The following is a 14,455-nucleotide window of genomic DNA, read 5'->3' as shown; positions in this document are numbered from 1 at the left end:
AACTACAGAAAAGCTCCCTCAAACTGTGCAAGAAACCTAGCACAGGGTAAGTATACTAACTTTAATTTTATTTTTTCTTATTATTTTTTGTACATTCTGACAAATAAGATTGTAATTCATAATCCTCTTCCCTTCACGTGAAGTAATTGTTTTCAAAAAATGATTCAAACTAAAAGCCAAAATGTAGAGCTTTGACTTTAGATATGAATTCTAATAGCTAAATACCACCATACATCCTCTTTTGTGTTCAGAGCTATTAAGAAAGTGGGCATTCATTCATGTCTGCCGGTTGACTGCATGAAAGAACAAGAGGCATTAAATAGGATATCCTAGGACACAAAATAAACCAGAGCTCTACGTGTTTTAAGGCACATAAACTCTCATCCTTGCCTAAGGAGAAAGACATTTTCTGGCCCAGACAAAAAAAAGTAGGGGGCTGGATAAGTCAAATATTCCAGTTTACTGAGCACCCATGGTGCTTTTGGCACCCGTGGATTGGTACCTTTCAAAACCTGGAAGATAACAAATGGGAATTAATACTAAAGCTATGAACTGGATTCTAAATTATCTTTGGAGTCTTGTACTATCTCACAGATCTCGATACAGCACTAGACTAGAGGTATGCGTAAATGCCTACTACAGAAAATTTTTTTGAAAGTATTCTGACTAAACTAGCTTCCTATTAATGAAAGAAAAGATGCTCAGTTCTGTTTGGCCAGATATTCCTGTCTGCAAAATGGAGATATCGCTGTTCACAATAAGGGCTTTTGTTCAGATCTCCTATGTGGTACAGCACTGGGATGGCTGAGTTGGGGAGGAGGTGGGAGATGCACAGTTAAAAATTAGGACCACCGATTTGCCCATTTACCTAAACTGAGGGGGACTGTGAGCACCAATTTGGACTTGTTCTCGGGCAGCTTCTGGTCTGTAGGAATTGCACCTCACCTAAAAGAGAAGAGAATCCCAGTAATTATGTTTCCATTCTGATTACACATTGCCTACCACCTTAACTGCTCCAAATTATACTGAAGAGTAATTTTAGACTCAGTGGATGACAAACAGTTTTAGTAGATCAGATAAAACCTTCATCAGGAGTAACATCCATTATTCTAATCCCCAGAGTAGAAGGTTTGATTGTTGTGCATAACTCCACAACTTGAGTAAATTAGGAAGGTTTCTAGACAAATCTCTTTAATGTTTATTTATCTTTTTTTTGATAGAGAGAGAGAGCACAAGCAGGAGTGGGACAGAGAGAGGGGGGACAGAGGATCCGAAGCGGGCTCCATGCTGATAGCGGCGTGCCCGATGGGGGCTCGAACTCACAAACTGCGAGATCATGACCTGAGCCGAAATCAAGAGTCAGACACTTAACCAACTGAGCCACTCAGGCGCCCCTCTAGACAAATTTCTTAAATCAAGAGAATAGTGTATAAGCCTAGAAATCAACCAATGTATTAACTCAAATAATATAATGCTTGGAATAGCCCTTATCAAATTCCACCATACTCATTCGAACAGGAAAAAAAAAAATCAATCGATCATCCCTTATTGAGTATGGTCATGAGAAGTTAGTATTTTGCACCCTAAGTGCGTTGCTTGCCTTACCCCTAGTCAGGGCCTCAGATAGGAGGAGATTTCTCCATGGACTTTGGAGTTAGGCAAAGCTAATGTGACTTGCTCTGACCAACCACATGCAAGCAGAGGTGACAGATGTCACATCCTTGTGGAAGCTTTAAAAACCCAGTGCAAGTTTTTAAGAGTCTTAAGAATAATTTAAGATGCTACATTAAGATCCAGTGGACATTTCCTCATCTCTCTTTCCTACCCTGATGCTGAACATGTGAGCGTGTGTTGAGATAAAGATTCCAAAACCCTGGTCCTTGAGTAATAACTAGGAGCAGAGTCCCACTTTGAACCCCCACTTTCACATGGGACGTGGAGCAGGAACACAAAAGAGAGTGTCTTTGTACTGTTTGTTCCTGCACTATAACCTACTTAATCCTGACTTGAAGTTTGTCTGGAAACATGATATAGCCTTGAAGTATGAAAAGAACTAGGAGACATGAAATGATGCGGGGAATTCTAAGTGCGGGAGAAAATGGAAGCAAAGACATATTTGAGAGAAAAGAAAAAGCGAGACATTGAGCAGGGATAATGTGTGGTGGATAACGGGCAGCAGTGGGAGGCCAGCAGGGAGAGAGGATGGTGCCGGATTTCTGAAGTCTTGAGCAACAGGCCAAGGGTTTAAACTGTATTTAAACACTGTTTGTGAGCAGGAAAATGACAAAATCATATTTGTAAAAGAATTATCTGGCAGGGGTGCATAGCAGGAGGAGGAAATTAGAGACTAGTTCCAAGAGTATTTATGGGCCTCAGGAAGGTTCCCAATGAGTGGCCACTAAGTAAGTAGAAACAGGAATGAAGAAAAGTAGAAAGATAAAGAGAATGTCTAAGAAAAGAATTAACAGGTCACAGAAAGTACAAGGAAACAGGAAGCAGGAAAGGTGATATGATGCTATTGCTTTTGATGAAGATAAACCATCTGAACATGACTGTGAAGATGCTTTTGTAATGTGATTCCTTAATTTCCTCAGAAGTTAGTTGAGATGAAGTTGTTTCTGGCATTCTCTATTACCTCATTTTTTCTTGTTCTGTTTCTTCTTATATTCTTACATTATTATACAGCATTGTTACAGTATTGTCTTTGCTTCATAAATCATTTAAGAGGCTTCTGAAAACACATTACGGTTGTTACTGTTTTCCAAGTATCTTCTCAGGAGGGAAAATAACTTTAGTCCCTATAAGCAGACTTATTCCAATGTGCAAAGGCTGAAAATCTCCTCCTTCTGTCAGTAGGAATACCTCCAAGATAGTAACATAAAGTAGCTTTCCATTTTTCCCTAAATCTCTTTAGTTTAAAATAAATCAGATATGCTTTGGAATTTTATTTGAAGACATCTCAAAATTATGAAGATAATATTGCTACCAGTTGGTTTACCTTACATCCAAAAAGATATTGTGGACTAGGATGTAACTAAGATGGACTTTAAGTAAGTAAGAACCAATGGACACTGTACTGTGTCCTCGAGATCAAAGGTCGGCAAACTTTTTTCTGTAAAAGGGCAGACATTAAATGGTTTAGGCCTTGCAGACCATAAGGTCTCTGTTTCAACTACTCAGTTTGGCCACAGTAACACAAAACCAGCCACCCACAACACATAAAGGAAAGAGCATGGCTGTTTCCTAATAAAACAGTTTTTACAAAAATGGACAGCAGGCCATAATTGGCCCATGGGTCCAAGTTTGCCAACCCCTGCTCTAGAAATTTCTAACTACATTGTGTGTGCTTATTTGAGGTATCTGACCCAGCACTGACCCCAAAGAAGTCTCTTTAATGGAACTGCTACTTAGTCTTACCTTTTATAAACAATTCATCTAAAAATGTCAAGCATCTTCAACATACCCAGCATCTTTGCTGGGTGCTATGGAGATACATAAGAAATATAAGGACCCAGGGGTGCCTGAGTGGCTCAGTCGCTTAAGTGTCTGACTTTGGCTCAGGTCATGATCTCCAGTTCGTGGGTTCAAGCCCTGCGTCAGGCTCTGTGCTGACAGCCTGGAGCCTGCTTTGGATTCTGTGTCTCCCTCTCTGCCCCTGCCCCACTCGTGCTCTGTCTGTCTCTCAAAAAAAGGTTTTTTTCAAAGAAATATAAGGATCCAGAAGATTAGCTATGGATATAAAACTAAAAGTCTTCAACAGTTTGAGAACAATTAAGGACTCAACTGCATAGTAATGAAGGGAATGTAATGTAAAGGAGTTGGAGATTCAAAAAAGAGAGAGAGAGAGTACTGGAGTCCTAGGGAAGTCTGTGGAAAATTTGGAGGAGGTGGAACTCGACGTGGATCCTGAACAATAAAGATGAGACTGAATAATCTCAGGGGGAGGAGTATGAAGAGGGTCACATCATAGAAGGAAAATCAAAAGCAAAGCCACACAGTCAGTAATTGGCATAACAGTGTGGGTTGGAAGTGAGGACACCTGCCTGGCTAAGGGTGAGTCTAGGAGAGTTGCAGGAACTCAGAACTGGTTGGGTACAGTTGAGTAAGACTGAACAGAACTATGAAAGCCAGCTGGACGTGTTTGGCTTTGATGTGGCAGGCACTTGGGAGCCACTGCAGTTCCTTCAGCAGGTCCGTAATGAAATCAAAGTAGTATTCCAGGGTCATGTAAGACAGACAGTGGTGGAAAGATGCCAAAGTTGGAAAAACATGCCATAACGCTGTTGGGATAATCCAGAGTCGAAGAGATCAAGGCTTACTCTACAGATGATGAGACAGGCTAATAGGGAAAAAGAGGTTCAATCTGAAGAGGAGTTAAAACGATGAAACATCCAGCTTTGGGGACCCATGTCATAAAAACGAGGATAGACAAATCAAGTAAGACCAAAGAATCTACATTTTCTAACCAGGAAGACCCAGAGACTTGGGGTGTGTTGACAGCAATGGGAAAACTAAAAAGGAAAGTCATTTTAGTGACTCCAGTTTTACCAATGTCATGTCGATAAATGATTATTTAGTGTTGTCATGTCAGCTTTAAGAAATAAAAGATCCTGTGGGCACCTAGGTGGCTCAGTCAGTTGAGCATCTGACTTTGGCTCAGTTCATGATCTCACGGTTCGTGAATTCAAGCCCCACATCAGGTTTGTGGCTGTCACAGTGCAAAGCCCACTTTAGATCATCTGCCTCCCTCTCTCTCTGCCCCTCCCCAGCTCTCTGTCTTAAAAATAAATTAGCATTAAAAAAAGAAATAAAAGATCCCAGAAAGGTGAGAATCCTTTAGCCAGAGTCAGCCAAAGAAGCTGAGAAAATCAAAAAGGAAGAAAAGCCATAGAAGGAAAATCAAAGCAGCTGTGGAATGAATCAGCTTACTGAGGAGCCAATGCAAAGAGTGAAGAAAAGAAGGTTGTGCTGTTAACAACTTTGGTCTAGTTTTGAGCATACAGATCTACATTGCCCACTGTGAAGCCATGCATCAGAACCTTCATAAAGCCATCTCTTCTTTGAAAATGAGGCCTACACACTTGTGACATAAGCTTCTATTGTTGTTTTCAGCTCTAGCAGCCTCCACATACTCTTCTGACTCTTGCGACCAAGGGAACACAGCCTTGTGGGTCCCCCGCAGGTTGAGAGAGATGGGATACTGTCAGCCCATGAGGCAAAGGAACAGGAGAAACAGAGCAGAGGGCAGGGCCATGAAAGCCAATCACCAGAAAAGGTTATAGGAAGTAGTGCATACTTTAAGAAGTCAGGATATATTAAAGAAATGATAAGTGGTTACCACAGGGCTGGTAACCCACTTGATAAACAATACCAAAATACCCTGACTCAATCAGTTGATTAATTATGTCCCCCAGAATATTAAGAAGATGAAATTTGTCCCGGAAATAAGCAGCAAGATAAAATTTCAGCTCAAATCAAAGTTATGCCATTCAACTTTCGTTCCAAACCTTTCACCATGGGAGCAAGCCAAAGTCTCACATTTCACCTCTGATGCCCCTTCCTTGGCCTACTCACATGAGCATAACTCAGGAAGAAGAGCTGGTTGTTGGTGAATGTGATGCCTGGTAGTAGAGGCTCCTCAAGTCCCTGCCTCTTGTCATTTATCCATTTCCGGTAAGCCTGGAGAGAGAAGTAGAATGGATGATCCTCTGCAATGGTGGCTCTTCTCTTGTTTCATCCAGTGCAGAGATACTCAATATATCCTCCACCATGTGCAAAATGCATCCTGTAAAGTTTTCCTTTAACAACACCAACCTCTGGAAATGCAAATCAATGTCGTATTGCTTAACAGTGAGGCAGGTTCACCTGCTAAAAGACCTGATACTCAACAGATACAGAGAAGCTGGGCCAAAGCATTCACACGTTAAATACCTCCCCCCCCCAAAAAAAAAGCTATTCTTTCTCTAACACAATGGCAAGAACTTTGGAAATAAATGTTGGGGTCAACATATTGGGGCCAAATTTTTATTTTTCCAAGTAAAAGGGAAAACTATCATCTGCAATCACCATCACTTTATAAAATATATTTTAATTAGAATACAGGAAGGATGTAACCTCAGAATAACAGCCTGGTCTTTACATTAAATGCATTTACCTTTATGAAAATCTTTCCACATCATCCTTAATGTTTCTTATTTAAGCAAAGACCAGTGGATGATGAAAACCTTACTATGGACTGTTACTGGCCAACTGTATGAGAACCACTAGCCTCTGGCCATCATTTAGAAGTTTGGTATTTTAAGAGAAAATTGCAAGATGGGCTATAGAGACCGGGTACTCAAGGAAAACTCATATGAACATAGCCCTGAGGAGATTTCTGGAACATGCTTTGATATTATTGTGAACGCATTTGCTGAAAACCATCCTTTAAATACATGATTCTTCACAACAAATATTATTCTTTAGGGTGACTCTATATCCCATAAAGAAAGAAAAAAAGAAATGCAGCTCTATCCATATAATAGAGTATGACAGAGTCAATGTGGAAATATAATTCTATTTACAGAAATTACAGAAATCTAACTCCTCAAGAATATGTCTGGAGTGTAAATTGAGGTGCACCCACATGGCGTTCCATAGTTTCATTTTAAAAATCACAGCAAATATGTTGCAGTGCATACCCTAAAAGCTTCCCGCAGACCTCCATTATCAGCAATATTTTCTCCCAGGGTCCTCTTCCCCTTCACCTAACAAAAAGAAAAAAAAAAGAGTGTTTCACAGCCAACTATCATTCAGCAGAAGGCATAAATACGATAGCAAGAAAAAGTGCCATATTTTCCACAGAAAATTACATTCAATAAATCATAGGGTAGTCATAATATATTGTGAGATGGCAAACGAACTCCAGCAAGGTGCTCCTGAATACACTAATTTCTATTTATTATGCTACGCATTTCTTTCTCCCCCACCTCCGTATCTTACCAATTTAGCCAGCTCCAATAAAATGTTAACAATACTCTGAGTGACTCGGCTTTAATGGAGAAAAAGTTGAAATGTCAATACACAAATGACTTTCTCTGATTAATTCATATAATTTGAGTCTTTTCCGTGTGCTTCTGTTTCCAAAAATTTACCATCCACAAAGGAACAAAACTTCAAGACCAACCATCACCATTTTCCCTTCAGCAACTTCCATGAAAAATTAAAAGGAGGGTAGTTCTCATGGGGGACAAAAATCAAACAGAAGTAGCACATTCCACAAGGTCAAGGTTTGCAATATGTATGATAAGCAGCCAAGCACGGGGAAGAAATTCCTCCAAACATTTGAAGATTGTTTCTTAAATCCCTAAATAGGCTAAGATAAAAAAACATTCCAAACCAATACAGCCCACAAGCCAGAATCTAACCTGCCGCTCATTTTTGTACAGGCTGTGAGGTAAAACTGGATTTTACATTTCTCAGTGCATAGGGGAAAAAAAATCCAAAGAAGGGGAATATTTTGTGGCATATGAAAATTAGATGAAATTCAAATTCAGTGTCCTTCATTCAGGTTTTATGGGAACACAGCCATGCCCATCTGTGTCCATACGGTCTGGGGCACTCCCCTTGCTACAGTGGCCTAGTTAAGTAGTTGCAAAAGAGACCTATGGCCCACAAAACCTAAATCACTTACTGCCTGGCCCTCTGCAGACCAAGGTTGTCAATCCCTGCCTAAGAGGCAGAATAATGCCCCCTCTCCCCTACCAAAAACGTCTATGTCCTAAATTCCTGGAGCCTGTGAAAATGTTATCTTTTGTGGCAAAAGGAAATTGTAAAATATGATTAAGTAAAGGATCTGGAGAATTAGCCTGCATTATCCAGGTGGGTCTAATGTAACTACAAGGGTCCATATAGATAGAGGAAACGGGAGGAGTGATGCAATGTGAGATGTGACCAGCTACTGCTGGTTTAGAAGAAAGGCACCATGAGTGAAGGAATGTGGCCAGCCTCTAAAAGCAAGAAACGCCAAGGAAACAGACTCTCCCCCAGAGCAGCTAGAAAGGAAAACAGCTCTGTGTCACCCTGATTTCAGCTCACTGAGACCTGAGCGGGACATCGAGGACTGCAAAATAGTGTTTGTGTCGTTTCAAGCCATTAAGTTTGTGGTGATGTGTGATAGCAGCAACAGGAAATGAATACACCCTGCTCTAAACTTTAAAGCCATGGGTCCTACCCATTCTTTACTTTTCGGCTAGCCCAAGCACCCAGGTATCAAGCAATACCAATGGATAAAAACCAATCTTCGGAGAGCATTAATTTCCGTAATCACCCAGGACTCTCCTAGCTTCAGTCCTCTAAGTTCCCACTCTGGCTTCACATATATTCTTCTTTGACAACAATCTTACAAATTAAGTGCTGTTACCACCACCCTTGTTTAACAAATAAGGAAAGAACAGAGTGTGTAGCAGATGCCTACAGATGTCGTTGTTGCAGATGTCGTTGGTGTCACACTAGATCCCCTTTTCCATCAGGACTATACACCCATTCCTACAACTGCTACCAGCTCAGAAAGATTAAGCTTAGCTTAGGGGACTCACCACACCTGAAGATTCCTGGGAGGGGATACCCCAACTCTCAGTAACTGACTGATGAGCAGTTAGAACTGCCTAGCCCTCTAGCCCCCGGCTGAACAATTCCTATGGTGCGATTCATGCTCCAGAACCTGGATCAGGCAGAGGCTAAACTCATGAAACCAACAGGTTTTCTTTACCCTCGTACAGGTCTCTCCTGAAACTACTTCCTAAATAAATCCCTTACCTAAGAAACCCCTTCTTGGGCTTTGTTTCTGGAGCACCTAACCTAAAACAGAGTGATTAAATCAACTGCCCACATTTCACGGGGATTCAAACCCAAAAAGTCTGTGTCTAGAGTTTTTGCCTCCTAACATGCTACCTTCTCAAATCTCAACTGCTCTTGACTCCAGTGCATCTGCTTATACCTACTCATGCCCATATTTAATTTCCTTCGTTGTTTCTCTAAGCTTTATCAAAATTGGAGGTTTGAGGAGTGGCCTCACCCCTCTGGCTCCTCCCCCTCACTCTAGACCACCTCCTTAGATCATATGGCCCTAGGTTTGCCTCTCACCAGCTGGGAATAGTCTGCTTCTGTGGCACTCCCCTGGAGCACTCCCCAGTTCACTGCAATGGACTCAGGCATGGAAGACCAGCATCCATAAATGGAGCCAGAAAATAAACTGTGGCCCTTTATACTCACAAAGGAAGCCGCCCCCTCTCCTCTGGGATAGAGATTGAAGCTGTTTTCTGACAGTTGAGCGGATTTTGCCAGGGCGGGCATCCCCTTTCTATCGTCCTTGTGACAAAGGTACACATTTGCCAGAATTCAGTTTCAGTGTCTGACATTTTAGCCCAAAAGGATGCTGTGGAATAGTCTCCCTCCCAACACACTAGCTAGGAATAAAATGAGCTTAGAATGTGAGAACCACAGCATGATATGGTGAAAAGAATGTGGATCTCAGACTCACTCTAATCTAGACTCTACTGTGGTTTTTCATCTCTTTGAGCCTCAGTTTTCTTATATGTAAAATAAGCTAGCAATATGTACATCTCTCAGGACCAGTATGAGGATTACATTTGCTTCGGCTGGTTGAAAAGTCTACCACCATGCCTGCATATAACAATCATCACAAAATATACATTCCCTTCCTCTAAGAAAACTGTTCTTCTATTGGTTTTTGTTGTTGTTGTTGTTGTTGTTGTTGTTTTCAGTCCCACAAACTTTGGCTTTGTTTTTCTGTAGGATGGGGCACCTATGAGTATGTGACAAAGTATTAGTAATAGTAACAACAATTTACTGAGCACTTACTGCACGTCAGCCATCATGCTGGTGCTTTACATAATGGCAGCCATTTAATTCTTACAACAAATGAATGAGTTCAGGAACAGTGACCCATTTCACAGATGAAGACACTGAGAATCAGGAACATTAAGCAACTTTCCCAAGTTCAAAAAACTTGTAAGTGGTTGAATCAAGATTTGAACCTCTAGCTGACTCTAGAACCCCTCCCTCCCCTACACTTTTCTTGAAGCAACATATATTCTAGATGGATTTTCACAATGTGATAACTCCTGAATTGAATACTGATAAACAGAAGCACCCATTTTACATTTTCTCATGACAGAGTTGTAGATATTAAAATACACCCACACACCCACACACCCACACACCCACACACACACAGAAATGGCTTTCCAGAACAATGATGAAAGAGCTACAGAAACTATTCAAGAATACAGCCTCTGGTTTCTCTGCCTGGATAAAGAGCAGTGTTCCTTGTGCTGAATATGGTTGAAGAAGTAGAGGACCAAGTCAGTTCTGTATGGTCTCTTGTTCCTGTTAGGTGTTGTACCCTTAACTATACGAATTAGGGGCATACAGGGTGCACATGTGTGTTTTAGAGTGAGGGCTTCCTGCAGATCCATACCCTACCAACAATTCTTCACTATTGGCCTCTTACGGTCAAATACAATGTGAGAAATCTGTTTCTTATAATTATGAAAGCAGGGGTAGAAAACGCAATAAAAAAACTACAAAGAAAAATTCATATAGGGAGCAGAAATGAAAACCTGATCAAACAAGCAAAATAAGGAAAAGGAAAAAGAATTAAAAATAATATACAGGAGATAAACTACAAAGAGAAAACTATAAAACTGTGTTTGAAAATGTAAAATAAGAACCAGACAGAAAGGCATACCATGTTCTTGAACAAGAAGACTGTATAATAAACATGTCAATTCCATACAGTAACTGTGATTTAACTTAGAATCCCAATGGGATTTTCTTTGGGGCACAGGGTAACCTGTAGGTAACATGATCTTGGACCAACTACAGAATTATATTTGCCTGAGAATGGGCAACCATGTAAAAGAAGAACAGTGAGGGAGGGTTTATATTGACACATACCAGAACAATCCTTATAACAATGGTAATAAGGGCTTGGTAAAGAAATCAACAAATAGACCAGCAGAGTAGAACACATAATCCAAAAATTGATGTCAATATATATAAGATTCTAAAATTTGACAAATAATCAATTCAGTGAGAAAAAAGTCTTTTAATCAGTGATGGTGGATCAATGGACTATCAGAAGAAAAGTAATCACTCATATTAAATTCCATAAAAAAATAAGTTTTACATGCATCAAGATTTAAATGTAAAATAACACAACAACAAAAATTTTCCCAAAAAGCTGGGAAACTATATATATGACATACAGTGGAAATACAGAAACTATTTTTTAAGAGAAATAGGTATCTTTGGCTATATAGAAATGTTTAATTTTTGTAGGTCAAAGATGCCATATATAAAATCCAATGGATGAGTAATATACTTGGGGGAAAACACTGTAATGTGGATGATAAAATTTTAACATCTGTAATATTTTTTAAAAGTTCTCATATATTGACAAGAAAATAACTAAATAGAGAAATGCTCTTTTGTATATCACTTGTGAGAATATGAAATAATATGTTGTTGGTGACAGTAGGAACCTATTTTATATGGACAAAAAGAACATGAACCTAATGACAGTGTTTATTACAGCGGCATTTACTGTGGGAAAAGAATTGGAGACAAAGCATAACCTCTCTCAACCAGAGGTTAGTTGAGTACGTTAGACACACTCACAATGTGGACTTCTGGACAGTCACTGAAAACCATGAACTAAAGGAGTGCGTGTATGCATGTCTGTCTCTACATGAGCATGGGAAACAGTGTACCAGGGTGATTAAGATGAATTACAGGTAGGCAAGCTAAGAGTGATGACAGGGGAAGGGGACGGACATGAAGACAAGAAAGGAGCAGAATCTGACGCACACAAGCAGCATGTATAAAGTCGCATTCTTGTCTTCATGGAAATTTATGTATGTATACCTAAGAAAAAAAGCAGCATTTTAAAAGTATGTTTCTTTTGTTCAAACGTCTGTAATTAACATCTCTTAACCAATTAAGAGTCATTTAATTCAAAATAGTGAGATTTCAACGAATTAAACTAAAGTAGTAGTTTGGAAGGAAAATTTTTTAAATGATATGGAATATAGATTTATAAGAGTTGTACTGTTTGTGTTTGCAACAAGACTTTCTATATTTGTCTGAATCTAGGAAAACAAACTAATGTTTAGGCCTGTAATTCTCAAACTCAAGCTTGAATCAGAGTCAGCAGAGGGTTTGTGAAAAGACAGCCAGCCAGACTGACTATCAGCATTCCCCTCCCTCCAGGATTCTGGGTCAATAGGTCTGTCATAAGACTCAAGAATTTGCATTTCTAACAAGTTCCAAGGAGAGGCTGAGGCTGTTGTTTTGGAAACCACACACCAAGAACCAATGGGCTAAAGGAAGCTAATGTCCAAAAGAGAAAAAATGAGATGCTCCACAAGATGCTCCATCACCACAGTTGTACTTACATTTAAGCCAGCTTTCCGCCAATAATAGTTGCTATATTGGTTAACCATGCACTTCGTTTTTTCTTTAAACTTTTCTTCTGAGTCAGTAGACCACCAAGGATCCAGGTTTCCATTTTTATCATATTTTCTACCTAGCAGAAAGGAAAATTAAAAGATATTTGTACTACCTGTGTTCTCCTCTAGGATTTTTATGGTTTCACATGTGACATTTAGGTCTTTAATCCATTCTGACGTTATTTCTGTGTATGGTGTAAGCAAGTGGTCCAGTTTCATTTTTGTTTTCCCTGCACATAGATGCCCAGATTTCCCAAAACCATTTGTTGAAGAGATTGCCTTTTTCCCCACTGGATATTCTTTCCTGCTTTGTCAAAGATTAACTGACTATATAATTGTGGGTTCATTTCTGGGGTCTCTATTGTGTTCCATTGATCTATGTGTCTATTTTTGTGCCAGTACCATACTGTTTTGATGGCTACAGCTTTGTAATATAACTTTGGAAGTCTGGAATTATGATGCTTCCCGCTTAGCTTTTCTTGTTCAAAACTGCTTTGGCTATTCAGAGTCTTTTGTGATTCCATACAAGTTTTAGGATTGTTTGTTCTAGCTCTGTGAAAAAATGCTGTTGGTATTTTCACAGGGATTACATCATTTTCCCAAAGAAGACATCCAGATGGCCAAAAGACGCATGGAAAGATAACTCCACATAGTTCCACGTAACTTATCATCAGTGAAATGCACACCAAAACTATAATGAGATCATCTCACACTTGTCATAATGGCTAAAATCAACAAGACAGGAGACAACAGGTATTGGCAAGGATGTAGAGAAAGGGGAACCCTCTTAGACTGTTGGTGGGAATGGAAACTGGTGCAGTCAGTGGAAAACAGTATGGAAGTTCCTCACAAAGTTAAAAATAGAACTATCTTATGATTCAACAATTGCACTACTAGGTATCTACCCAAAGAATACAAAAATACTAATTCAAAGGGCCACATGCACCCGAATGTTTACAGCAGCATTATCTACAATAGCCAAATTATGGAAACAGCCCAATTGTCCACTGATGGATGAAAGGCTGAAGACAGACAGACAGACAGACAGATAAAGATATAGACACAATACACATACACACAGTGGAATCTTATTTGGCCATAAAAAAAAGAATGAAATCTTGCCATTTGCAATGACATGGATAGAGCTAGAGATTATAATGCTAAGTGAAATAAGTCAGTCAGAGAAAGACAAATACTTGTCTGTGGAATTTAAGAAACAAAGCAAACGATCATAAGGAAATAAAAGAGAGAGAGAAGCAAACACCAAGACGAATCTTAACTACAGAGAACAAACTGATGGTTGCCAGAGGGGAGATAGGTGGGGCAGGGGTGAAATAGGTGATTGGGATTAAGAAGGGCACTTGTCTTGATGAGCACCTGGTGACGTACACCTGAAACTATACTATAATGTATGTTAACTAACTGGAATTTAAATAAAAAGAAAAAAAAGATATTTGTACTATTTATGGAAACCAATTTCTCCATTTCCCCTTTCCCTCAATTCAATAGGCCTTGAGAAAGCAGTTGCAGTAGCACGGAGCACTCCTGGGAGCAGCTCCTACCTTCTCTCCAGTGTCACAGGTTAATTGTAGAAAGGGGGGAAGGAGAAAGAGGAAGTTCTTTCTAAGTAAAAAGAACATTTTAAAAATAAGATTCATCAACTTATGGTATGCACATTCTGAACCAATCTTGAATTCTTTGTTTTCATCTGATGTGACCCAAACTGTTCTCTGGATTATGAAATGAAATGGCTTCATTCAGAAAGTCCATGAGGGGAGACGGAGCACCAGGACCAGTGAAATTCCAAACAGTCCATGGGAACAGTCTAATGAGTCATTCACACTGGGAGACCGTAGCCCCTGACTCAACCCTGTAGGAATGTGTTTCCTCCAAGTTGCTAGGAGCCGAGACACACATAAAACCTCTGTTATGAATCATTCCAC

General features: G+C 39.8%; 1 protein-coding gene across 2 annotated transcripts in view; it reads right to left on the bottom strand.

Moving 5' to 3' along the window:
• The window catches only part of PHEX (phosphate regulating endopeptidase X-linked), a 223,280-nt gene that overhangs the window by 5,429 nt on the left and 203,396 nt on the right, over positions 1-14,455 (bottom strand). For both annotated transcript variants that reach the window (XM_027054518.2, XM_053202160.1), the window contains 4 exons: positions 12,459-12,589; positions 6,681-6,746; positions 5,575-5,679; positions 869-945 (listed from right to left, as the gene is read on the bottom strand). In XM_027054518.2, coding sequence (XP_026910319.1) covers positions 869-945; positions 5,575-5,679; positions 6,681-6,746; positions 12,459-12,589 — 379 coding nt within the window. The remainder of the gene's footprint in view (positions 1-868; positions 946-5,574; positions 5,680-6,680; positions 6,747-12,458; positions 12,590-14,455) is intronic.

The sequence above is a fragment of the Acinonyx jubatus genome, chromosome X (assembly GCF_027475565.1).
Source record: "Acinonyx jubatus isolate Ajub_Pintada_27869175 chromosome X, VMU_Ajub_asm_v1.0, whole genome shotgun sequence".
Classification (NCBI taxonomy): Eukaryota; Metazoa; Chordata; class Mammalia; order Carnivora; family Felidae; genus Acinonyx; species Acinonyx jubatus.
The sequence above is the reverse complement of the archived record's forward strand: the minus strand, read 5'-3'. Positions and strand labels throughout refer to the sequence as shown.